The sequence below is a fragment of the Grampus griseus genome (genome assembly GCF_964374135.1).
Source record: "Grampus griseus genome assembly, chromosome: 8".
In the NCBI taxonomy this organism is placed as follows: domain Eukaryota; kingdom Metazoa; phylum Chordata; class Mammalia; order Artiodactyla; family Delphinidae; genus Grampus; species Grampus griseus.
In genome coordinates this window covers 55,045,688-55,072,015 of record NC_139002.1, presented here as the reverse complement: position 1 = coordinate 55,072,015, position 26,328 = coordinate 55,045,688, and the positions used below count along the sequence as shown (strand labels likewise).

Genomic DNA, 26,328 nt, shown 5'->3' with positions numbered 1-26,328 from the left:
AGGAAAGGCACCATCCAAACACCCTTTCTGCAGTCCCAGTGCCTTGGCCACTTGTCCCTTGCCGGCCTTGCTTCTGAGCAGGGTCTGGCTCATAGTAAATACTTCCTAAATGCTTTAGGGGTGAACAAATGAATGATGTGCCCACTCATTTGTGCCCATCTGTCCGAGTGGCGTGAACTGTATCCATCGGGAGAGTGTATTAGTTTCCTATTGCTGCTGTAACAAATTACCGCAGACTTTCTGGCTTAAAAACACAAACACAGTTATTATAGCCCTACATATCAGAAGTCCAGAATGAGTCTTGCTGGGATAAAAGTCAAGGTGTCAGCAGGCCTGCATTCCTTCTGGAGGTTCTAGGGCAGAATTTATTCCCCTGCCTTTTCCAGCTTCTAGAGTGTGCCCACACTCCTTGGCTTGTGGCCTCCCTTCATCTTCAAAGCCAGCAGTCACATCATTCTGACCTCTGCTTCCACTGGTCCCATATCCTCCGACTCTTCTGCCTCCCCTTTCATTTATGAGGACTCTTTGATCACACTGGGTCTGCCTGGGTAATTCAGGATTATCTTCCTGTTTTTTCTTTTTTTATAAATTTATTTATTTTTGGCTGTGTTGGGTCTTCGTTTCTGCGCGAGGGCTTTCTCTAGTTGTGGCAAGCGGGGGCCACTCTTCATCGCGGTGCGCGGGCCTCTCACTGTCGTGGCCTTTCTTGTTGCAGAGCACAGGCTCCAGACGCACAGGCTCAGTAGTTGTGGCTCATGGGCCTAGCTGCTCTGCGGCATGTGGGATCCTCCCGGACCGGGGCACGAACCCGTGTCCCCTGCATCGGCAGGCAAATTCTCAACCACTGCACCGCCAGGGAAGCTCGCTGATCAGCAACCTTCATTCCATCTATAACCTTAATTCCCTTTTCCCATGTAACCTAACATATGCATAGGTTTCAGGGATTAGGGCCTAGACATCTTTTGGGGGCCATTATTTCTCATACGACGGTGTCCAATAAGTATTTGTTGAATAAATGAACAATAATGAAATAATGAACAAAAATTAATAAATTAACAGATGTGATTCCTTCACACGGACCTCTGTGATGTGAACTCATTCTGGACAGCTGAGTATCATTAACCCTGAATTCTCTTCCCACTTGCCATTTATCAAATGCTTGTAACAGACAAGAAAACAAGAAGGCTGAGGGGTCGGGAGAGGACGCCTCTGTGTCCTTGGAAAAGTCTGAATTCTGTGCTGTGACAACTTCCTCCCATTTTCCTGACAGGCAGGTGGATTATCCCCACTTTATGGGTAAAGAGATTACGATTCAGGAAACTCACAGCTCAGAAGAGTCAGGACGCCACATTTATAGGCCTACTTTGTCACTCTGGGTCCTGGTCAACCCATCTCTGAAGCTGGGCTGCTCACTGTCATCAGGCCCAGCGAAGGCCTACGGCCCGCGCAGCCCTGGCACCCCCTGATGTTACCTGGTGCCTTCCCCTCGCCTGGCTCATCGGGCTCTTTTGCGCCCCGCAGCCGCCAGGGGGCGCGCCCTGCATACAGTTTCCTCGCGAAGGCGGGCGGCTGGTCTTTGGGTCTGGGTAAATCTGGGCCCCAGGAGCCTGTGCTCCCAACTCCCTTCACCAGGCCGGCCTAGCTGACAAGAACCCCACGAGCAAGGAATATGATAGGGCTGTCTCACTAACAAACACAGATGCAAAATCCTATACGAAACGCTAGTAGACAATGTGGCAGTATGTAAAAAGGATGTCAGAGCACCCAGATGGATTTATCCCAGAAATTTGAGGTGGGCTTAGCATTAGAAAAGGAATCAGAATACATGGATAAAAAAGGAATATCTGTCAATGTGGCACATCACATCAAGAGAAATATGAATATCTCAGACGTGGCGGGGGGAGGGAATGTTTGATAAAATTCAACATCCGTTCGTGATTTAAAGAAAATCTTGGTAAAAGGTGAAAGCATTTCCTTTAAGAGTCAGAAAAGACTAGACGTGTCCATCATCACCACTGTTCAACATTGTCCAAGGCTTGAGAGCACAGCAAGGCAAGATAAAGATTTAAAATGATAATGAGGGAATTCCCTGGTGGTCCAGTAGGTAGGACTCCACCCTTTCACTGTCGAGGACATGGGTCGTCCAGGAACTAAGATTCCACAAGCCATGCAGGGCAGCCAAAAAATAAAAAAATAAAATGATAATGACTTGAAAAAAGAAAGAAAATTATCAGAACGTCAGAGGCTTGCAACCCTATCAGATCCAATTTCCCCACAAACTTAATGCTATACTCCCTATTCTGAAATGAAATTCTTAGAGAATATAATCTGTCCACACATATATTTTCCAAAACTCAATACAATTCTTTTATTGTAATATAAAAGGTTAATAAAAGACAAATAAAATTGTATGAATTATGATGTGTAAATTCTTGGGCACAACAAAAAACTCCCTTACAAATTTTCAAATCTCCCCCCAGGGGGCAGTACACCTCATTGAGAACCATTAGCCTACTTAGAAAACCCACCAAAACACACACACAAATCCTACAGTTAATTAATTAAAATAATTTTTAAATGTACCAAGTCTTCCAGTACAAAATCAATGTACAAAAATCAATTTAACTTCTATATAGTAGTAACAAGCGATCAGGAAAAGTCATTTGTAAAAGTACCATTTATAATAGAAATAAAAATGTACCTAGGACCGAATCTAAAAGCGATGCAAGAAAAAAATGTTAAGATATTTTTAAACACCTAAATTAATATGTCGAGATATCATGTTATAAAGCACCTCCAAGCCCCTGACTTCCTTGTATCCTCCCCCCATCCAGGGAACAGAGATTATTATCATCCCCATTGGGCAGATGTGGAGACTGAGGCCCAGGTAAGTAAATGACCGGGCCTCCTGCCTGCCATTCCTGGGCCCTGACCACTGCCCCGGGCACCATGCCTGACGTCCACCACACCCAGAGCCGAAGGCTGCAGCGGCACAAGGCCAGAGGCCAGGTCTCTAGGCTCCAGAGAGAAGGAGGCAGACAGCAGTTTGCCCCCCCCCCACACACACACACACAGCCATGGCATTATTTGTGTCTTCAGCAAGGGAAAACCCCCTCAACCCATCTCAGCGGCATTTGGGAGCAGGAGGCAGTAACCCTTCGAAGCAGGAGGGGAGGGTGGAGCTCAAAGGTAAGGCCCTACCTCAGTTTCCTCCACCCAGATGCCATACCTATCCCCTCCCTCAAACCCGGAAGAAAAGAGCAAATAATGATTCTGGGGAGACCAAGTCCGAGCCTGAAGGGCCCAGAGAGATGCCTTCCCTGCCCCCAGCCCCAGTGGAAGGGAAAGCGGGCCAGAAAGGCGCAGTGGCTCCAGCGTCGCACAGTGAGGGCCCCAGGCCCGACCCCAGCTCGGAATGCAGCCCTGGGGAGCGGATGCTCTGGGGTTTGAACAATAACTACTTCGACTGTTTGTCTGCTCGGGCCCTGAGTGAAGCCCCACCCGGCGCTGCCCAAGCAGAGTGAGGACTCCGCCCGTCAAGGCTGGGCTCTGAGCCGGAGGCTGAAGCCGGGAGAGCAGAACCACCGGCTTTGAAGGGGCCTCCCGGGCTGGCTGCCCGGCTTTCGCGGTGGGGGTGGAGAACTCTCAACGTGTTAGCCTTGACTCAACCTCGTAACAGTTGTTGGAGCTGGCCTCTCTCCACCCTGGGACGGTCATTCGCAGAATGATTCTGTAGTGGTGACGACCCTCTCCTCCCCTCCAGCCTAGACTCAGCCTGGCCTTGGAGGAACAAACAGGCCCATTAACCTATTCTCCCAGCTGAAGAGCAGTCTTTCCGAAAGGTTAGTTCTCATACTCCCAAGAACACAGAAATGACGTTTTTAAAATGTCTTTTTTTTTTCTTTCTTTACTCCTGGTCTCAAGAGTTTGAAGCTATAGATAAGAAATTGGATTTGTATTCTAGAAAGTTCAGTTGGCTGTGGGAGAAGGGATCTGAGGGGCAGAAGGGGTCCTGGGGAGAGTGAGGCGGTTGTTTATTTTATTTTTGGCTGCATTGGGTCTTCATTACTGCGTGTGGGCTTTCTCTGGTTGCAGCGAGCGGGGACTACTCTTCGTTGCGGCGCGGGCTTCTCTTGTTGCGGAGCACAGGCTCTAGAGCGCAGTCTCACTAGCTGTGGCACACGGGCTTAGTTGCTCCGCGGCATGTGGGATCTTCCTGGACCAGGGCTCGAACACATGTCCCCTGCATTGGCAGGTGGATTCTTAACCACTGTGCCACCAGGGAAGTCTGCCACCCATTTTATTTATTTATTTATTTATTTATTTATTTATTGCTGTATTGGTTCTTCGTTTCTGTGGGAGGGCTTTCTCTAGTTGTGGCAAGCGGGGGCCACTCTTCATCGCGGTGCGCGGGCCTCTCACTATCGCGGCCTCTCTTGTTGCAGAGCACAGGCTCCAGACGCGCAGGCTCTGTAATTGTGGCTTACGGGCCCAGTTGCTCCGCGGCATGTGAGATCTTCCCAGACCAGTGCTCGAACCCGTGTCCCCTGCATTGTCAGGCAGATTCTCAACCACAGCGCCACCAGGGAAGCCCAGCCACCCATTTTTAATTTTAGAAGCTTTTATTGTTTTATGTCTGCTAAAGCTATTTCCTCCTCATAGTATTACTTTTTCAGTGTTCCCATTCTTGCATGTTTATCTTTCCATATGGACTTTGCATCTTGTCTATCTTCATAAGAGAGCTTGCTGGTATTTTTATTGGGATTGTATTGAATTTACAAATTAACTTAGGGAGAACTAACATCTTTATAATGTTGAGTCATAAAATTCAAGAACAGGGGATATCTTTCCATTTGTTCTTAGTTGGTGTCTTTCAAGAATGTTTTAAAATTTTCCTCATGTAGGTTTTATGCATTTCTCATTAAATTTGTTCCTAAGCACTTAATCTTTTTTTGTTTTTATTATGAAATGTGTTTTATCTATCCTTATGACCTTTGTTTATTATTTGTATATATAAAGGCCGTTGAATTTTGTATTTTAATTTTGAATCCTGCTACTTCACTGAACTCTTTCACTATTTGAATTAGTTTTATCATTGGTTCTCTGGTTTTTCTCTTTTTTTCAGGTATAACATTATATCATCTGCAAATAGATATAGTTTTTTTTTTCTTTACTCAGTCTTAGGCCTTACGTTGATTTATTTTGTTTAATTGCATTAGCTAATACCTCTAGTACGATGTGGAATAGTGGTGTAGATAGAGGTTATTCTTGCCTTGTTTCTGGTCTTAGTGGAAGTGCTTCCAGTGTTTCTTGATTAAATAAGATGTCGGCTTTAGGACTACATTTTATTGTGTTGAGAACGTATCCCTCACTTCCTATTTCATTGAATGTTTTTATTGTGAATTGGTGTTGAATTTTGTTAAAGGCTTTCTTGGCATCTAGAGAAAAAAATCATGGTTTTCCCCTTAGGTTCATTAATATGGTACATACTGGTTATGGGTTGAATTGTGTCCCCCCAAAGATGTTGAAGTCTAACTTCCAGTGCCTCATAATGTAAATTTGGAAATAGGGTCTTTACAGAGGTGATCAAATTAAAATGAGGTCATTAGAAGGACCCTAATCCAATATGACTGGTGTCCTTATAAACAGGGGAAATTTGGACACAGAGATAGACAGACACACAGGGAGAACACATGTGAACATGAAGGCGTAGATCATGGTGTTGTGTCTACAAGCCAAGGAGTGCCAAAGATTGCCAGCAAACCACCTGAAGCTAGGAGAAAGGCACGGAGCAGATTGTCCCTCACAGCCCTCAGAAGGACCCAACCCTGATGACACATTGATCTTGGACTTCTAGCCACCAGATCTGTGAGACAATAAGTTTGTGTTTAAGCTGCCCAGTTTGTGGTACTTTCTTATGGCAACCCTAGCAAACTAATGCTATTAATGGATTTCCTGTTATTAAACCAACTTTGTATTCCTGAATAAATCCCACTTGGTTTTGGCTGGTTCTTAATAATATCCAGGATACTAACAAAATATAAGCAGTGTTTCAGAGTAGCATGGAATTAAGAGCAACTCAAAGTTCATTTTGTCCTTCATATCCCTATTTTCCATGGTGTGTGCTCTCCCCTGGAGTCCAGTGTGACTCTCCCATTTCTCAAACTCTCAGGAGAATACTATTAGTTCTGCATGTCCTGAAAAGTTCTGTATGTCCAACTCCACTTCTCTCCCTGCGATCCCGTCCCCTTGGCTAGATGGGTGTGGGGGAACTTGAATGGTTACTTGAATATTTTACCCTAAGACACCAGGCGTTAGGAGCCTTCGTGTTGAGCCATTTCCCATGCCAAGGGGCTTCCTTTAGGGTTCTCAAACAATAGCTAGACAATTAGATCTGTTGGGATTTTAAAAAGAAATTATTATTATAAGGATTTCACTTGGGAAACTCGTTACATACAGGAGCAGTGAAGATAGGGGTTTGCTGGCCTGTAGCAAAGAAGATTCTCTCCAGGGCTCTGGTGGGGTGGAGGCTATGGAGTCCTGCAGAGCTAGGAAGAGGGAACTAGGTCACAGCTCTGGGTGACAGAGACTCTCCCAAGACAAGTAGAAAGGGCTGCCCTGTGAGGAAATGAGCTCCCAGTTACAGGGGGATGCAGCAGAGGTTGGACATCCAGTCAAGAAGCCATCAGAGGTGGCCTTTCCCTGGGGGAGAGAAGAGGAGGAGGGGGATAGAGGAGGAGGAAGAGGGGAAGGACATGAGTGGAGTCAGACAGGGTAGGGAGGATCCCAGTTCTGCTATTTCCTGATTGTGTGACCGGGGCATCTCCTGAGGCTCAGTTCTATCATCTGTAAAATGGGGCTAATGAGGGCTCCTGCCAAGGTGGTTGTGAGAATTACATGGGAAAAGCACCTGCACAGCAGGCCCCGTGATGGCATGGGAATCAGTTTATAGCAACCGACCAGCAGGGACCTGGGGCCAGAGCATCATCCCCAGCCCCTTCCCCCAATTTTTTGGGAGACCAAGCTCTTCCTGGCTTGTCTGGAAACCTCTTCATCTTAACCCTCAACAAGAGCAGGGCCAATGCCTCCCCCACTGCACCAGGCTGGGTGCCCTGGACAGGTCACTGTCCCTCTCTAGGTCTCTTTCCTCATCTGTCAGAGAAGGTGGGAGCTGCCAGAGATGGGCTCTGAGGTGGGCCCTTCCAGTTCTAACATCCTAGGATGGCTGGGCTTCTAACCAGCCATGTGTACATGTCTCTGCTCTTGGGACCCAGTGTCTTCAGAAAATGAGGGGGTTGGGCTAGATTGAAATAACATCGAGAGCACTTACTTTGAGTCAGGGCCCACTCTAGGGGTTTTACATGGCTCAGTCCATTTAATCCCCACAACAACAGCATGGAGTGGGTGCTACTATAATAATTTTATAGGTGAGGTGACTGGGGCACAGAGAGTTTGGGTCACTTGTCCAAGGTCACACAGCTAATAGGAGCCCAGGCAGTGAGTCCAGTGTACATTCTTGCAACCACCACGAAACACTCCTCTTGTGGCTCCAACAGTCGGAAATACAAAAGGGGGGCTGATTAGTCAGAGTGACTTAGAGGTACACTGGGAACACTGGAAGGAGAGATGAGTGGGCCTGAGCTTCTCCATCTGCGAAGTGGGCTGACACAGGCCTCGGATGAGCATAACAAACACGTCTGCCCTGCCATCCCAGAGCCCCTACTGTGTGCTAGGGCTGGTCACTCACAAACCTTCTCAGTCTTATGTGGGAAATATGCCCCTCCTGCTGTCGCCCCATCATAGCATATTGAGTAAATAAATACTCAATACGGGCCTGGAGCTTGCTTTCCCCATCTGACAAGGGCCCTCCTTGTGACTCCTGGGGTCTGGGTCCCGCTCCTCCATCCAGAATCTTGGGGATGGATATGGACATGGAGATAGCGCTCGCCTCTTCCAGTCCTTCTTTTCCCAGCCCCCTGCCTCGGTGCCGACCTAGGCTGGGCTCTGGGGAACTCCCGGAGATGCTGGGAGGGAGGGGCCGGAGAACGCGGGCCCGATCAAGCCGAGAGGGGTCGGGCTGCGCCGCGCAGGCCCCCAAATCCTCGTCTACTCTCCAGCGGGAGCTCTGCAGCCACCTTCCTGCCCGTTCGCCTCACAGCTCGGCGCCAGTTCGCATGCGCTGCAATCCTGGCCCTCCCGCCCAGCTGGAAACCACGCCTCTGTCCCCCCAATGGGCGGAGGCCGCTGGGCGGGCCCGGCCGCCCGGGAGTCCTAGCTCGAGCCCCGCCCCAGGCCAGCCCCAGCTGATCTCCGGCCGGAGCCAGAGGCAGCTGAGGGGGCAGGTCCAGCTTCCGCTCCAGTGCCAGCGCCGAGCCCGGCATCCCCGAGTCCGCTGGACCCGCGGCGGCGCGGCAGGTAGGAGGCGCTGCGCAGAGGGAGGTGTGTGCGAGCGCGCGTGTGTTCATGTGTGTGTTTCGGAGGTGTGTGTGTGTGTGTTATGGGTGCAGCGAAGGCCAGCGCGTGCCCTGTGAGCGCGAATCGGTGGGTGTGGGGTTGCACATCCTGCAGCCGGGGAGGAAGGAGGTGAGCGCTGGCTTTGAGGCCCGGGGGGGGGGGCGGGCGGGGACCTCCAGGATCCGCCCCGGCCCCGGGGGTTCGTCCCCACCCCCGCTCGAGGCTAGGGGCCTCTTCCCACTGTACCCGAGTGTCCGGAGCTGGTTTCATGGTGCTTACGCGCCGGGGTTTACCTCCTGGGGCTTGACCGGCCCTTGCCCTCCTCTTCCTCACAATTCCCCTTTCGTGTCCCTTCCCAGGCCTCCGCCCATTCAATTCCACAACCCCTCCCGGGTACCTCCCCATCCTCCGTCCCCCGGCTTGGGAAAGGGGGCAAGGCCACAATCGATTCCCTTCCTCACCATCTTCCCAGGTTGAATAGGGGCCTTTTCTCCTGGGCTGCTGGGCTTGGGTGTGTGTGTGAGGGGGCCAGGGAGGCAGGGACAGCTGGGGGAGAATGGATCTTGGGCTGCTCTGATCCTGCCACCACCTTTCAGAGTTGGGCATCTGAGGAGACCTACCTGGGTTCCAGAGGTGAAGCAGGACGGATCGTTAACAGGTGCCAAGTTCTCGCCAGGCTTCATTTCCTGTGGTGGGATTCAGCCCCAGACCCCACAGGGTGGAGGAGAGTGAGGCACAGAGGGTGAAGTGACCTACTCTCTCTCTCAGGGTTGCTGAACCAGAATTTGCAGCTGGGTTGCCCCGGCTCTCAAACCAGAATCCTCTCTCTACACCAGCTTCGAAGAGAGAAGTGCCCAGGGCAGTTATTTGTAGGATTCTGGGGAGGGAGAAATCTGGGCAGACTTCCTGGAAGGGAGGGTGTTTGAGTGTGGGGCTCAGCCTACCCTATGAGTGTGAGGCCTCCTGAAGAAACTACTGTATTCTGCTGCAAGGATTGAAAGCCTCCCACCCAGGGTCTTTGGGCCTAGCCTTTGCTGCAGTCCCCAGAGTCCTGGGGTGGGGGTGGGGAGGCCTGGCTGCTTTCCCAGGCTGAGGGTGGGGCAAGCTGGGCCCAGCTGTTGCTGCTTCAGGCCAGAGCTGGGAGCCTGGACGTGGATGTGCTTAGGTGGGGTCATCGCCCTGAGGAACCTCTCTTCTGACCGACGAGGCAGATGGGTCAAACCGAGAAGGCCCTGCCCAGATTTGCACCCAGTGCTGGGTGCCAGTCCCTGCCCAGGAACTGGGGAAGGTTTCACTGCAAAGGATATATCGGTGCTGGGGCTGAAGGATGGAAAGTTCACCAAGCAGAAAAGCAAGGGCAGGGCACTGCAGGCCCAAGGAATAGATGGGTAGAGGCCTGGAAACGTAACTGAATGATAGCCCATAGGGAGGGGCATTAAATCATCAGAAGTGCATCCCAGAAGTGTCGTCTTTGGCTCTGTGGTGGGTGAGTTGCTAGGGAGCCCCGAGCAGGGGGAGGCCCCTTCCTCTTTCCCCTCGCCTCTCCCCTCCCCAGCTCCCCACCCAGGGCTAGGCTTGGCACCTGAGGGGGGCATCTGATAGGGCTTCCCAGAGCCTGCACAGGAGGGGTGGTGGAGCCGGGGGGGGGGAGCCCTATCTGAGATGGAGCCACCACTGGGGGTGGAGCGGGTTTGGGGGAAGTCGATGAAGTGTGAGAGGCCTGTGGGCTTCGGGGGATGACATCCAGGCCACTGCTCCCAGGCCAGTGCTGTCTCTGGCTGCTTCTGCCCCTGCCTTCCCTGTGGGCTCTCAGGACAGCCCTGAAGCCCTGATCCCTGAACAGGTGGCCCTCCCGGAGGCCCCAGTGGCCACAGGGAAGCCTTTCTCCATGACCTCTCCTACCTGCAGGGCCTGTCATTGTGTCACGCCTCCTCCTCGCTGAGACTGGCTCTGCACGTGACCTTGAGACAGGGAACTTCCCCTGTGAGTCTCAGTTTCCTCATATGCAAAATGGGGGTAAATGCTGCCTAGTCATAGGGATTTAAGGGTTGATGATGAAGTTAAGTCCCGAAACGAAGTACATGGTGTCTGGTAGTCATTATAACTAATAGTACCTAACAGTCAGCACCACTTAATCCCTTCTTCCCTGGGGGAGGGACAACCCAGAGGAAGGAGGGGCCGACTTTGGGTGGAGAAGGGTGAAAGGAAACAGGGTCTCTCCCATTGAAGTGGAAGCCCCTCTTGGCTTCAGTGGTTGAGAACTGTGGCCCTCTCAGCCCTCCTGTGGCGGGGCTCACTATCGGGGCCTGGCAGGTGAGAAGTCTGTCTGCTGCTGGTCTTCTCACCTCACGCCTGACTTTCTCTGCCCCAGGGTCCTCAAGTGTTTTGAGTGCCTTTAGAACCCCCTCCCCTCCACCCCTCTAGCCCCTCCGGAGACCTCTTCTGCCCCTTCATGCCTCGCCCTTTCTGCTCAAAACATTCCTTGGCTGGCCTCCCGGGCCTCGCCTTGAGGACCGCAGACTCTGCAGCTTCTTCTCCTCCCTGGGTCGATGGTGATGCCCTGGGATTGCCTCACTTTAGTTCAGGCCAAGCTGCTGACTTCACTTTGGCCTCAGGCCTTGCCTTTCCCTGTTCACTAATGGCAAAATGGGCCAAGTCCCTTTGGGGTTCTAATCCAGGTTTTTTTAGGAAGCCAGCCTTCAGGCTTGGACGTAGGAAGTTGCGAAATGTGAACATTTGCTGGCCTGTAATGGCCCGAGCTATTGCTCCCCGTTCTGATTGTTCAGGGATGTGTTTCTAGGGGTCTCAGCTTTCCCAGGACCAGGGGTATGAGGGTGCCACTGGCTGGGGCCATGGTGGTTTGTGGGTGTGGACTGTGGTTTTCTGCCACAGTGGTGCATGTGGTCAGCTGTGAGACAGGGGACTGGTGGCCGGACTAGACCAAGCCCATTCATTGGTACCCAGCCGGCCAGCACTTTCAGGGTATGCCCAGGATGGCCTCAGGATCTTGCAGCCTGGGGGACAAAAGGCAGAGAGCCTGCTGGCCTGATCTGCCTGCCCCTGCCCAGCCAGCCCCTGCCCCATTGCCCACTGCTGGGTAACTTCTGCTAGTCAGGGTGCGGTGGTAGGACTCAACTGGTGTGTTACTAATAATATAGTAACTAAGACACTGGAGTTTGGGGTGGCTTTGTTTTCCATTGGAGCAGTTCATCCTCGCTCACTCACTTCCTTGAGCAGGAGAGAGGTGTGAGACTACATACTTACCCACAGGAATGATACTAATGGTATACATTGCCTTTCGCTGCTGTAACAAATGAACACCAATTTAGTGGCTTAAAACAACACAAATTTATCCTCTTACTGTTTTGGAGTCAAAAGTCTGGAAAGAGTCTTATGAGCTAAAATTAAGGTGTCAGGCTGGTTGCCTCTGGAGGCTCCAGGGGAGCCTCTGTTCCTTGTGGCTGTCGGCGTTCCTCACGACCTCATCACCCCATTCTCTCTACTTCCGTAACCTCATTGCCTTTTCCTCTTTTGGAGTCAAATCTCCCTCTGTCCCCCTCTTAAGGACACCTGTGATTACATCTAGGGCCCACCCGGATAATCCAGGATAATCTTTCCATCTCAAGATCCTTAATTACATCTGCAAAGTCTTTTTTGCCGTCTAAGGTAACATTCTCGGGTTCCAGGGATTGGGATGTTGGCATTTTGGGGAGCAGTTATTCAGCCTACCACAGGAGCCAACTGCAGTGTCATTGCAGGCGCCATGGGGCCCACAGCTGCTTCCCCGAGGGGGTCACCCTCCATGTCTGCTTCCGCCTCAGCCTGGGAGCCTTTGCCGGCAGAGCCCGGGCTGCTGCAGCTCTGGCCCCGAGCCCAGCCTGAGGCCACAGTAGGCAGAGCTCAGGGATGTTTGGAAGAGGGGAGCGTGCTGGCGTGTCCCCACGGGTTGACCCAGAGACCAGACCCCATCCTGGGGTCCTTAACATAAGAGTAGGTTAAGCCTTCCAGAGTGGAGTGCATCTCAGACATTCATTCACTAGCCCCAGTGCTGTGCAGGGTCACTTGATCCCCACCGTCACCCTGTGAAGGCCAGGCTGGGAGCCCCATTTTGCAGATGAGTATACCAAGGACAGCTGGGGCTAAGCCCTGCCTAGAGCAGAGATGTGTGAGGGGAGCCAGGGGTGAGGGCAGGTTGGGCCAGCAGAGTGGGAGACCTGCATTTCATAGATGAGAGCTCTGAGGCACAAAGAGGTAACTGTTCTTGTCCCTTTCTGGCCTCATTCTCCCCATCTGAAGATAAGGATGTGGACGGGACATTCCGAGGCTCTGATTTCTCCTCTGGGCACGGGGAGGAGGAGGCACTGGCGTTCAAGGCTGCTTCGGGCAGGAATGTGACATGGGGCCCGGAAGTGCCGCCAGCACGCCGCTTGCCCAGAGATGTGGTTGTCATCCTGGGAGGTCGTGAGCCTCCTGGTGCCTCCAAGGAAGGACCCCCAGCTAGACCCCCAGACAGCGCCTGGCTGTGTGCTGTGGCCCCTGCCCCAGTGTGGGTCTGCGTGGATCTCCATGGCCAAGGCCATGCTTTGCAGGTCCATTTCTACAGCCTGGTCTCCCTGCCTGCGTCCTGGCCTCCTTTCCATCCAGACTTCTTGTGAATCCTCCAGGAGCCCAGCTCACACCCTGGCACGCTCCCGAGTCCTTAGCCTGGCTTTCAGGGTCCCCATAACCTGGCTGTGGCAGTGTTGCCTTGCTAGCCCTTTCTTCCTCTCCCCTGCACCCTGTCCTCCCGCCTTGCCTAAATGTTTCCTCCTCCCAGAAGATTCCGTCTTCCTCTGAACCTTCCAGTTCTGTCTCTTAAAAATCACAGCCCACCCTATGAGCTCCTGCTTAGATGCCGCCTGCTCCTCGAGCCTTTCCTGCCCCGTCTGAACGCATCACTGCCCTCTTAGAGCAGATCTCTCTGGCTGGTGCTGGGGTTGCTGTCTCTCCACCACCAGGCTGACCTCCCGGGCTGAGCCTGGTCCGACTTTTCGCTGCCCCCTTGGCCAGGCGCAGAGCAGGTGTGGGAAGGTTGAATGGGGGCATGCGGCTGAGTGGGACTCTCTGGAGCTGATGAGTGGGTCACTGCCTTTGCTTGAGGGAGGGAGTGGTGGGCCAGGCAGAGCAGAGCCCTGACATGAGACAGGCTCCTGACTGTCCTGAATGCACCTCTTCCCTCTCTGCGCCCCCTGGGCCTCATCTGTGCAATGAGAACAGTACAGCTCATTTCTGAGGGTGTGCAGGAGTTTGACCTAGGAATTGAGCCTCAGTTTCCCAGTCTGAGAAATGGGCACCATCCCACCAGGTTTCCAACCTTGGTTCTTGGAGGCAGGTGGTGCGAGAGGCACAGACTACCTATGCAGGAAGCAGAAAAAGAGGCTGTCCTGGTGACAAACATAGCTGATTGGAAAAGAGCAAGAAGTGTCCCCCTCTCCACCATTCAATGGTGAGAGCCTGCAGGCCAGAGAGGGCAGGGTCTTGCCTGAGGTCACACAGCCCAGTGGAGCTGAGACAGCTTCAGTGACCTGATCAAGTCTCATTTTTGTAGGTTGTTTCCCCTTTGGGGAGTGAGTAGCACCTGTGAGCTGCAGGTGTCAACCCCGCCCCAGTAGGGTAAGGAAGAGCCACTGCTGCTCCGGCGCTCAGTGGCACCTGCCCCTCCCTCTGCACTTTCTCACCAGATACGCTGCTGGGCTGGGTTTCCCAGGCCCAGTGACCTTCAGTGCCCAAGTCAGCTGCTCACCCAGCCCGATGCCGAGCCTTGGCCAGCCTGCTGCCCACGAAGGTTCCCAGCTTCTTCATGTCCCTGCTGATGCCCGGCAGATCCAGCTGGATCTCACCTGCTTACTGAGGCTCCCCGGCCCCCTCCTCACAACACCCAAGTCCCAGTGGGAACCGCTGAGGGGCAGAGGCCTGGGGACTCAGCCAGGGCCACACAGCGAGCCAGCCCCGAGGCTAGCTTTCCCCTCATATACACGGCCGGCCGGGGGACATCAGCACCCCAGGACCAGCGAGGGACCCTGAGCCCCAAACACGCCTGGCCCTGCCCTCCAGACCCACTTGTCTCTTAGCACAGAGCGCTTGGTAGGGTTTACGTATTAGAAAGCTCACTGCAGCTGGGTGGAGACTGGATTGGACACAGATAGAAACCATAAGGGGAGGGCAGTGGAGAAGAAAGACAGGATTTCCCAGTCCCGGTGACGCCTACTTGGCCTTCGCCAGAGTGACTCACTGGGCCTGGCCCCCTGGTTCTGCTGCCGGAGCCCCCGTGGCCCCTACGCAGCTCATGCTTCTCGCCCCTTCTCCCCCACCACCCTGCCATCCGTTCCTCAGCACATGGTGCATGGGGGAGATGGGGTCCTGGGAGGCCACAACACAACCACAGTCGGACACAGAGAGATGTGTTGAGCATGTTAATGAAACGGTGGCTCGTGGGGCAAGAGAGGAGTGGGAGTGGCTCTACAATAAAAGGGAAGGAACTCATTGATAAAACCCAAACTCTGAGGCTCCAGGCCCCCTCCCTGGCCTCTGGCCTTCCCTGCCCTGGCTCTGGCTGAGGCTCTCCCTGGCCCACGTTACTACTTCAGCACCTGACCCTCGGTCTCACCCCTCCACCCCTCCCTGGCTGCCCCATGCCCTCAGTGAGAGCCCACTTCCCAAAGCCGCCATCCCAGGCTTGCAAAGCCGGTCCTGCCAGCTTTCCCCACTCAAAGCTCTGCACCCTGGCCTTCCCTCCACCTGCGGTGCATCCTGCCTGCGTGCTCCCCCTGCAGATTCCCACCTAGCCTTCCAGCCCTGCTCTGTCCAGTTCCATCTTGGAGAGACACCACCATTCTTCCTGCCCCTATAGCCCCACCTGCAACATGCATTGCTTCTGGGACCACTGACCACAGTGTGTCTGGCTTAGTTCTTGGTCTGTGCCTGTCACCCTGTGCCTCTCCTCCCTGGGACTGCCGTGAGGATCTGACCCCCTCCTGTCAGCTCAGGACCAGCCCAGTGGGGTGCCAAAGAAGGCGAGCATGTTGGAATTGACTGTTCCCTGAATTACAAGCTGCAGCTGTTCAGCCCTTCCCTGGTCATGTGGCGTAGGGGAGGGGGCTCTGTTGCCTGGAGTGGGATGTGGTGGGAGGTTGAGGAGCGGGGCCGGGGTCGGGGAGCTTTGTCTGTCGGGCATCCTTGGCTCCTTCGGCCGGCCCTGGATGACACCCACTCTGCCAGGCCATGCTGCGCCATGGGCACCCACTGTGGGGTGTGGGAACTGGGGCACAGAGGAGGGACCCGCAGCAGGCCTCCTGCAGTCTCCTTTCACTCCCGCAACTGGCTGGTCCCCAGGTGGAGTTGGGTCTGCCTCCCACCCAGCTCTGCGTTCACACATGGGCACACAGGCTCTCTGGCCTGCCTTCCGGTTTTGCTGCCCTGGTCGTGTCCTTTTCCAGTGCATTCTCCATGTGGCAGCCAGGTGGATCTCAAGTCCCTCCCCTGCTCAGCACCCTTCCCGCTCTCCATCACCTCAGGATGAAGCCCGATCCCTGCGCCTGGCCTTCCGGGACCTCTGGCTGGGATCCTGGGCAGCCTTGCCTGTGGTCTCCTCCCGCACCCACACCGCCACTCTGCCTCAGCTCAGTTCCTTTCCCTGAGCGCCCTGCCTGCCCTCAGGGCCGAGAACATCTCCTGAGGATGGGGCCTGGCTGGTTGGTACCCCCTCCTCAGAGAGGAAGCTTTGGAGGTGTGTGCCCTGTGGGGTGTGGGGCTGCCACCCCGACCTTGTGGGATCCTCTCTTGGACTTGAGCACCTCAAGGGTCAACGCCACAGGTGTCCTGAGAGACAGAGGAGGCGGCTCGCAGGAGGTCACAGCCTGTGCATGAAAAAGGCCGAGCCCGGACTAGTGCTGTGACCCAGCCTGGGCTTCTTCCCTGCTCTACACCCCCTGGGTCTTCCCACCCTGGGTGCCAGGCAGAACCCTACGGGTATGTAATGTCCCCAAAACTGGTGGGATTGGGGTCACTAGATTCAGCTAGGCCTTCTTCCCAGGGCCCCTGCACAGGCTTTGTCTGTTTAAGGTTTTATTAAAGCACAACTGACCTACAGAACAATGCTTAAGTCATAGATACGTAGCTCTGTGACCCTATCCATGTGGCCACCACCCAGATCAAGGAGCAGTGTTACTGGAACCCCAGAAGCCCCCCTCCTACCCCTTCCAGTCACTACCCCCAAAGGCAGCCACCATCCTGCCTTCAACTCACCATAGATGGCTTATATCTGCTTTTCAGTTTTTCATCAGTGGAATCGAAGTATTGTTCTCTTGTTTACTATTGTGCTCATGAGAGCCAGCCATGAGTTGCATGCAGCAATAATTTGTCCATTTTCATTACTGTATAATATTCCATTAAACACCATATTCATCCTTTCTTCTGGTGATGGGCATTTTGGGTTGTTTCTAATTTTTATCTATAACAAATACTACGACACTAAACACTCTTGTACTTGTTTTTTGGTGAACATGTGCACGTGTTTCTGTTCAGTATCTACTTAGGAGTAGAATTACTGAAAGAGTATGCATTTGTCCAGCTTTAATTGATGCGGTCAGATGTTTTTGCAAAGTGGTTGTATCAGTTGACACTCCCACCGCCAACGTGGAAGAGCTGGACTGGGGGGAGAGAGAGAGAGAGAGAGAGAGAGAGAGAGAGAGAGTGTGTGTGTGTGTGTGTGTGTGTGTGGTGGTTTCTCCTGCAGCCATTCCGGTCAGGGCGTAGTGGTATCTCATTGTGCTTTTAATTTGCATTTCCTTGATGATTAGTGAAGTCCAGCACTTTCCTTCCATCTATTGGCCATTTGGATATGCTCTTTTTCTAATATTTTCTTCAAAAAGCGTCACTGTTTTACCTTTCGGTTAGATTTGCAGTCTATGTGGAATTGCTTTTGAGTGTGGTGTGCATTCGGGGTCAAGATGAAGCTTTTCCCACACGGATAGCTAGTCAACTGAGCACCATTCATTGAAAAGACCATCCTTTCCCTAATGCACTGTGATGTCACCTTTTGTCAAAATCAGGTGTCCTCGTCTTGGAGGGCTCTCTAGTCTGTTTGTCTACCCTATGCCAGCCCCACACTGTGTCAATCACTAGAGCTTTGTGAAAGGTCTTGTCACCTTGAGTGTGAGTCCTCCAGCTGCTCTTTTTCACGTGGGATCGGCTGTTCTTGGCCCCCTGAGTGCTGGCTCTGTTATCCCACCCCTTAGAGGAAGCCCCAAGGCTCAGAGAGGGGAGGTGACTTTCCCCTGCCACACAGTTCTGGAACGCAGTCTTGGCTTCTTCCTGGGCAGCACCCTGCCCTCCAGGTGTGATGTAATGCTACGGTTCCCGCCTGCACCACCGGGAACTTAACAGATTTCTTGAAATCACCTTCCTTCTTCCTTGATATTTTTGAAAGGAAGCTGTGCGTTTACTCTAAATGGAAAGTCAGTATTACTCTCTAAGTACAAGGTAACTGGAAGAATCTTAAAACTGAATGAAAACAACAGAAAAATCCCTTCCGTTGCAGCCAGGTGCTGTTGCTGTGAGCCTGGGGCTGGCTCTTCCTTTGTTAAGTAGGTGGGCAAGGGCCGTGAGGGTTTCAAGACTTGCTGGACTGAACTGAGTTCTCCTTGAGAGAGAAGTGGATGGGGAATAACTTTCTTACTGACTTATTTACTGCCACGTAAAGCAATTTAGAGCGACCCCTAAAATGATCACAGTACTAACGTGGGGCCAGCTTTGGGAAGCCCCGGTGTGATGAGGAGGCTGGAGGCTTGAGGTCCAGCTCATGGGCTGCAGGTTTTGTGCATGTTCCTTTTATGTTCTCATCTAAAAAATGGAACTGAAACTGTCTCCTGTTTCCCCCTGGCTGCGGTGGCTGAACTGTCCAGGAAGGCTCAGTGCTATCTGCCCCCGCTGTAGCTGGCTCCTTGTGGCCTGCTGCAAGATGAGCCCTTACTCTGCCCACGCCCCCCTGGCCTGTCCCTGCCACCTCCAGCAGGTCCAGGGACAGCAGATCTGGGCACACCCTCCCGGAAGGAGGTACACACTGTTTCCAAGGTGAGGATAGATAGAGCTCCTATGGGGCAGGCCCCAGGGCAGATGCCACCTTAGAGGCTGGAACCAGGAAGGGCTGATAGCAGTTCAGAGGGGTTAGTAAATTGCCCAAGGACACACAGCGCTAAGTGGCGCAGCTGGGATTCAAACTCAGGTCTGACTGACCTGCTGGAAGGCTGGGTTCCCTGAGCTCCCTGGTGGGTGCTCCCATGCCCTTGTTCTGACCCGGGTCAGTGCCCCCATGCTCAGTCTGTGGAATCCCACTGTGCCAGCTGGGTCTGAATCAACTTGTGCTTTCCTGCCTCTGAGCCTTTGCCTGAGCTATTCCCTCTGCCTGGAGTGGCCTTTCTCTCCTAAAGCACAGCTGAATTCTGGGTCCAGGCCTTTGTGAAGGCTTCTTTGTGTCCCTCTTGCTGGAATGACTCATATTCCATGCTGCCTTGTGTCTGTTGGCTGCAGGAGACCATGAAGTTCCTTGGGGACAGGAACCCTGAATTGTTGTAACCCTCCTGGCAGGGGAGGCACATAGTAGATGTGACCCAGACATCCGTGCTGACATCCCCCAGGGACACAGTGCATTGAAGTATGCCAAGTGCTAGTCCATGCGGCCGTGTCTCATTTGATCCTCCCAGAGGCCCTGGCACATTATCTCTTCCTTCCACACAAGGACCATGCAGACCAGAGAGGTGACGTGGCCTGTCCAGGTCTCACAGCTTAGGGGGACATTGCGAAACTAAAGCCAGGTCTCCGTCAGGAGCTAGAGAAGGGCTGGGCCACAGCAGAGAGCTCCAGGGCTTTAGCTGCATTTTCCACGGACAGCATCAGGAACAGGAGGGGAGGAGGGGAGACAGAGAGAGAGAGGCCTGATCTAGTGGGAAGGGGCGAGCCCTGGCCTTCAGGAGACCTGAGAGCTGGTGCAGCTCTGACACGGAAAGCTGATCCCCCTTGGGAGTCCTGGGCACTCTTTGAACCTGTTTTTCCCATCAGTGAAGGAATTCCTCATGCATCATCTGTGTTGGCTCATTCAACCCAAATTCACTGAATCCACCCCCGCTCCCCAGTGTTGGACACTAGGGATACAGAGAGGAGCTGGACATGGGCTCTGTCCTGGAGGGGGGTAGGCTGGGGAGACAGACGAGTCATATGCAGATGGGGTACAATGTAACGGGTGCTGTCACAGGGGTTCCAGGACTGTGGAGGTAAGGGGAGGAACAATGTCGCACAGGTGGGAGGTACTTGGGCTGAGTCTTGAAAGGTGACCAGAATTCTCCAGGTGTGCATGTGTGGATGGAACAGTGTGTGCAGAGACCCTGAGTGGACCACAAGGAGCTCGTAGCACTGGAACCTAGGCCCAGGGTGGAGAATGGTGGGGGGAGCGAGATTGGCAGGGGCAGAGGGAAGAGGGCAGGCTGGGGGGCAGCTGGGAGGCTCAGGCTGTCCTGGTAGTGCCTGGCTCAAACTTCAGTGTCCTGAAGACAGGACGTGCCCCAGCGCCAAGCTCAGACCCAGGGAGAAGAGGCCAGGGTTTAGAAGCTGGCCTTCCTGATTGCTGGTTTATCTGTATCTATCAGTGGTTATGCCTGGAACTAGAGGGAGAGAGCAGAGCTCAGAGGCTGGCGACTCTGACCCCTTGGGCGTGTTGACTCAGTGGGTGGAGTGGGAGGCGACCTTGGGGCAGATGGAGGGTGCAGGAGGACGGTCGGCATGAGGTGCAGCCTGTGCAAAGGCCAGGGCCAGAGAGCCTGGCATAAGTAGGCCAGGGTCAGCCTGGCGGCCAGGGGTGAGGCTGGAGAGATGGCTGAACCGGGTCAGACCCTCAGCCAGCCAGGCCTGGTCCCGGTTCTGGACCTGGGCCGAGCCGAGCTTCCCCCTCTCTGTTCGTTCCTCCCTTCTGTCCTAGGAGCAAACCTTCCCAGCAGCGCTGGCCGCTGCGCGGCCTGGAGGGTGGCCAGAGCCCTCATTCTCCACCGGCCTGGCTCTGTGACCTCGGCCAGCTCGCTCCTCCTCCTTGGGTTCTGGGCTCTGAACACTGGAATTGCTAGAGCTGATTTCTGGGCTCCTGCTTTCAGCTTCTTTGATCTAATTCTTGCAGCTTAAATTGCTTCCTAAACAGGCCTTTCAGGAAACTGAGGCTCATGGCGCTCCTGGTGGCTGTGTGCAAGAGCCCAGGGGCTGCCTCTCCAGGCTCCCCCTTCTCTTTCCCTCAGGCCCCCAACACTGGGAGGGTGGGTGGGAAGGGGCAGGCTTATTGGCCTTCCCGGGTAGAGGGATGGCCAGAGAGGTTAAGGGGGTTGGCCTGAGGTCACACAGCAGTGGGACAGGTGGGCCCTGTATGACGTATGGGCAGAAGCTGAAGTGGCTGTGGGTCCAGAGCAGGGGACAGGCCAGCCCTCAGACCCTCGGCAGGCGGGCACCATCAGCCCCGCTCTCCCTTCTGTGCATCCGTGTTCCACCCTCACCCCTCCATTCTCACCTCCTTCCTTCCCTGTTTCTCCCCTCCCTTGAATCCTGTGGGGCTGGCTCAGCCAGGGTGTGTGTGGGGTGAGCCCTGCCCGCGCTTTGGCGTCGCCAGGCCAAGATGGAGGCTCCAAAGTCAGAGGATGTGTGTTCAAGTCCAGACTCTGCCATGGAACTTAGGCAAGTTGCCTCCCCTCACTGAGCCTCAGTTCTCTTTTCTGAAAAATGGCAACAGTGAAAGGCCTACCCAGCAAATCCTAAACGCCAACCTCTAGCTGGGTGGTTTGCACACGGCAGGTGCCAGAGACGCGGAGGTTCTCTCTTGGGAATGAGAGGGGCTTTTCTCCTTCTGTTCTTCCTCTTCCCTCTGGCCTGCTAAGCAGTCTCCGCAGCCTCTGGTTAATTTTACTGGCATCTTCCAGTTACTGAAGCAACGTTGTTCCCATCTTGGAGATGAGAAAATAGGGAATCAGAGAGGTTGAGTGACTTGCTCAGGGCCACACAGCAGGTGAGTAGTACAGCTGGGACTGACACCCATATCAGTTTGCTCACAAACTCATGTTGGCCCTAGAAGCTGGCCTAGCTTGCCTCAGTTTCCCTCAGCTAGGCTGCGAAGTTGGGACCTGTGTCTTGGGGGTGCGGGATTGCAGCGTTGCCCTGAGCAGGCCCAGTGATAAGTAGGCCCGGGGGTGTGGAGATCCCGGCTGGAGCCAGCAGCCCAGATGGAGTGTGAGATACAGGGCCATAGATGGGGCTGTCAGTCAGGTGCCTGGCTGTCCCAGCCTCTGTCAGGGCACCTGGCTGCGGCTCCCTCTCCTCCCCTCCCTCCCAGAGCCCTTTCCTGAGTCGGTCCAGTCTGGGTCTCTTGCATTTGGTCAGCACACGGCTACAAGGTTCAGGGTGCTGGACTGCGAGGCGCTGATAGGCGCGGCACCTTCATGTGCCAGGGCTGCGTGTGGATACAAGTCCAGACTCTGCTGTGGAGTCTGGGCCTCGCAGGAGATGGGCCAGTTGGAAGCCTAGAAGACGGGTCCAGGCTGAACAGAGGGATGTGGGGGTCATCCATCTGCCAGGGGACCCCTGAGGGGGAGGGGAGGTCAGAGGGGGAGTTGGGTCCGGACCAGCGCTAGATGCCCCCGAGGCCTAGGAAGAGGAGACCGACCGTCCAGGAGTGTGAGACGCTGCAAGGTCTGGGAGGCCGTGTGGGAGAGTCTGGCTTTGGAGACTGGAAGGTCACAGGGTGGGGCTGGGAGTCCTGGGGGAAGGTTAGGTCACCAGCATGGAGGAGAGCGCTCCCTACAGAACTGGAGGCATTTATTCCGAAGTGCAGTGGAGAAGGCAGAGTGCTGGAAGGAGGCGGTGAGAAGGGATGTGACTGAAGGCTGGACGGGCCTCCAGGGCCAAGGGTTTTCCACACAGGACAGAGATGATCTTGCGGCTCTAGGCTAAGGCGTGAGGGTCCGGAAGAGGGAAACTTGGAGACAGTGCTGCCGCTTTCCTGTGGGTGTGACACCAGCCAGGGAACTGCTGGGTCACCACTGGTCTGATTCTGTCCGGGAGCTCTAGGAAGGCTGGTGGAACAAAGGAAGGGAGGTCATGGGTGCGGCCAGGCAGCCCTGAGCGCCATCGTGGTTGTGCCCTGTCGGCCCGCGGGCCTGGCGTCACCTCTAAGCATCAGAAATGAGGAAATTCAGGCTGTGGAGTTAGTCGGTTCCTCTCCCTGCTCTGTGCGTACCAGCTGTGTGACCTTGGGCAGGTCTCTCCCCCTCGCTGAGCCTCAGTTCCTGGCCTGTGCAATGGGGATGAGGGTGCCCACTTCCCAGACCCGTGGGGAGGGAGCACGCGGGGACCACCTCACTCAGCATATCCCTCGGGGCCTCCAGTCCTCAGGAAGTGATGCTCTTCTGATTTTCTGTCCTCCCAGGTGCCCCAGGAGCTGCCCTCTGCTGCCTTGTCTCGGCCTCCCCTCCCGGGTCAGCGGTCACCATGTTCTCCTGTGTGAAGCCCTATGAGGACCAGAACTACTCGGCCCTGAAACGGGCCTGTCTGCGCAGGAAGGTGCTCTTTGAGGACCCGACCTTCCCCGCCACCGACGACTCACTGTATTATACGGGCACCCCAGGGCCCGCCGTCAGGTGGAAGCGCCCCAAGGTCAGTGTCTGGTCCGAACTGGTGCCGAGGTGGGCAAGCCCAGACCCACCCAGTCTGCGGGGGACAGCGGGTTACTGGCAGGGGTCGCTCTGAGGCCCCAGGCAGCCGAGAAAGTGGAGCGGCTGATGCGGGCCCGCCTGCTGTGGGATTTCATCCGGATGGGGAGCCAGGAGAGCAGCCCCCCGTTCCGTGGCCACCACTGCCCAGCCAGGACCTCTCTGGGCCTCAGCTTCCTTATGAGGAAAGTGGGGCCCTCTGTTCTGCCACCCTCCTGCCAGGGTCGTTTTTCGGACACAAATGAGGTGACTTGGACGTGCCTTTTTTTTTAGTACAACGTAGAGTGACATTCAAGTAGAAGGAATGTACTTCGCTGATTATTGTCATAGTGATTTTGAAATAGTCATTTGCTGTACATGGAAGGTATTTATTACGATGGTTAATCAGTAATAATAGTAATAGTAAGAAATAATAGTACCGCATAGAGTTGTGGGCATTAAAAGAGACGATGCGTGAACGCCTGGCACCACGCCTGGCACCCACAAGCCAGCTGTCACCATTATTGCTGGGATCTGTGAATTACGGAGCATCTGTCTGGCGGCTCCCTCTGTCCCAGCCTTGGTCGCTGTGGCTGGAACGTGTTGAACAGAAGCTTCTGGCCTCATGGCATGATCTCATTCCCTTTAACCCCGATTCCTGAGTGTGAGAATGGGTGTCCCGGGGGCCTGGGTGACGGAGAGGCTGCTGAAGGCCAGTGCCCCAGGCCCCCTCCCCAGTCTCCGCGGCTGTGCTGGTGACACTGAGAGTTGGTCACACCGGGGGGACTTCAGTACAGGAGACGGTGCTGGACTGAGGTGCCTGGGGCGGGGGAGACTCCCCCTCCAGTACTCAGAGGAGGCATCTCAGGGTTGAGGGGTGAGAGCGTGGGGTGTGAGAAAGACACGAGCTTGAAACCTCAGCCTTATTTGGGACGTGGCAGGAGCGTGGGGTGTGTGGGGTGAAGTAAGGGGAGAGGAAGCCCCGGGGGCCCTGGGGTCGGCAGGGCTGGGCCAGGGCAGCTGTGCTCTGAGGCAGCGGGGATCTTAGGCCAGGCTGTCAGCAGCGTGTGACGGGGGAAGATTTGCACGTTACAAAGTGCCTTCCAGCCCCGCTGGACATTTTGGGAAAGTGAAATTCAGTTTTCATGTTCCTCTCACAGGCCAGGCTCTCAAGTCCCTTCCAATGCACAGAATCTGATGTTCTTGGACTGGGGTGCTTAAGAGGTAGGGAAACTGAGTCCGGGAGGGGCAAGCACGTGCCCCGATCGCCCAGCGGGGCGCAGCAGAGTGGCCTGCACTGGTCCTGCAGGCCACTGGGCTGTCCCTTCCTCCCCGGGCTCCTGCCCGCCCTGGCCCACCTCCCCGGTCCCAGATAGAGGGTCCTTGGTGCCCCCTGGGGACCTCAGCCTCATGAGCTGTGCTGCCTTGGTTCTTCGAACTCCCAGCCTCCTCCAGGCCTGGCCTGAGACGCCTGCCCCTTGGTGAACCCCCAACCGCTATGGCTTCCTCCCTCTCCTATGTTTGGTGGGTGGGGAAGGAGGCCGGCCTCAATAGGCCTTTGTGAGGCCTTGGGTGCTCGAGCTCCCTGCCCTCCTCTCACTCCACCCCCTCGCTGCTCCCCTCCTGACCCTCTGCTGCCCTCTGGCCATCACTCAGACATTTTAGATCCTGCGGCTCTGGAAGGAGGCTGGTGAGGCATGGCTTGCTGCAGTGAGAGGAGGAAATGCCAAGCTGGCTGGGCTCAGCATCCCCCTGCTGTGTGACCCTGCTGGAGTCACCTGCCCTCTCTGGGCCCTCTGCCTGCCAGTTCCGGAGTCCTGCCACGGCACACTCTCCTTCGCTGCCTTTCTCCCTGGGCTTGGTGCCTAGCTGTTCCTAGACACATAAAGAGGAGGAGCGGAGCTGCCCCTGCCTTGGATGTGGAGGCCGGTGACAGGCAGCTTGTGGTGGTTGGCGTTGAGACGGAGACGACTGAGCGGGGCCCAGGGGCGGCGGTGGGGGTCAGTTCTGGGTTGGGAGGCAGTTCAGGGCCAGGCACTTCTGAGTGGTGTGGGATGACGGGGTGAGACGGTGTGGACTGGGGTGTGTGTGATGGACGGCCCTTTGTAAGTGGGGCTGTAGGTGGTGGCAGGGTGGGATGGCGGGCAGGCCCTGCTCCACAGCATGCGGGATGTAGGGTTGGTGGAGCAGGAAGTCAGGCTCACTTGCCTCAGGCTGGTGGGGTGGGGCCAGCCCAGTGGGGTGACCATTAACTCCCTTGAGGTGGAGCATGGCCCGAGGCAGCCGTGTTTCTATGGAGTCCCATTTCCTGGGTCCTGTGACCTGACTGTTTACAAATGGAGCAAAAAGCCAACTCTCGAAGGCCCAGGGGAAGCCCGTCTTCACTCCCACCCCTCCCCTAGCTCCTTCTCTTGACATTAGTTGTGGCCTCTCTGCTCTTGGGGGGATCTCCTCGGCCAGCCTCCCTGCCTGCCAGCCTCCCTCTTCTTTCTCCCAAAATGGAATGAGGAGGCTGGCTTTTGAGCCAGATGGCCTTGGCCCTACCTTGCAGGAGGTGTGACGTTGAACAAGTCACTTCCCCTCCCCGGGCCTCAGTTACCTCATCTGTGAATGGGGAGAATAGTTCTCGCTGCTCCTGGTTTCTGGAGGTTGAAGTGATTTGAGGTATATCTGTGCTGTTCAACACACAGGGGGCAGATGACAGACTGCCTGCTCTCACCGCCTGCTCCTGCCAGCCTGGTGTTGGGGACCCAGAGCCAGCCCCGCCCGGAAGTCCCATCTCTTGGACTCTCTGGTCCACTTCAGTCCCACCCAGGGCACCTGCCTCGGCCCACACCCTCCTCCGAGGTCCAGTGTTTCTTTGTTTTTTTTTTTCCCATTCAGTAAACATCTGCTGGCCTCCCTTAGGGGCCTGGCCAGGGAGATAAGAGGAGATAAGAGACTGGAGGAGGCCTGGGACTCGGGGAATCCCAAGGGGATGGGTGGATGGGAGGCTTCCTCCTCTGTCAGGCCCAGGGCCTTAGTACCGCCGCTTCTCATCCCTGCGTACCACTCCACCCCATGTCCCCCCTTGCTGCACTGTGCCTTGTCCCATCTCTGGGGATGAACCTGCAGGTCCTTTGCT

At 55.0% G+C, this 26,328-nt stretch overlaps 1 protein-coding gene across 2 annotated transcripts in view; it reads left to right on the top strand.

The window, feature by feature from the left end:
• The first annotated feature begins 3,732 nt into the window (after positions 1-3,732).
• The window catches only part of CAPN5 (calpain 5), a 57,173-nt gene continuing 34,577 nt past the window's right edge, over positions 3,733-26,328 (top strand). The window contains exons 1-2 of one of the 2 annotated variants that reach the window (XM_082660222.1): positions 3,733-3,842; positions 22,943-23,169. In XM_082660222.1, coding sequence (XP_082516348.1) covers positions 23,005-23,169 — 165 coding nt within the window. In that variant the 5' untranslated portion in view covers positions 3,733-3,842; positions 22,943-23,004. Of the gene's footprint in view, positions 3,843-8,324; positions 8,416-22,942; positions 23,170-26,328 lie in introns of those variants that run through there. The other variant, XM_082660223.1, reaches the window with a different exon arrangement.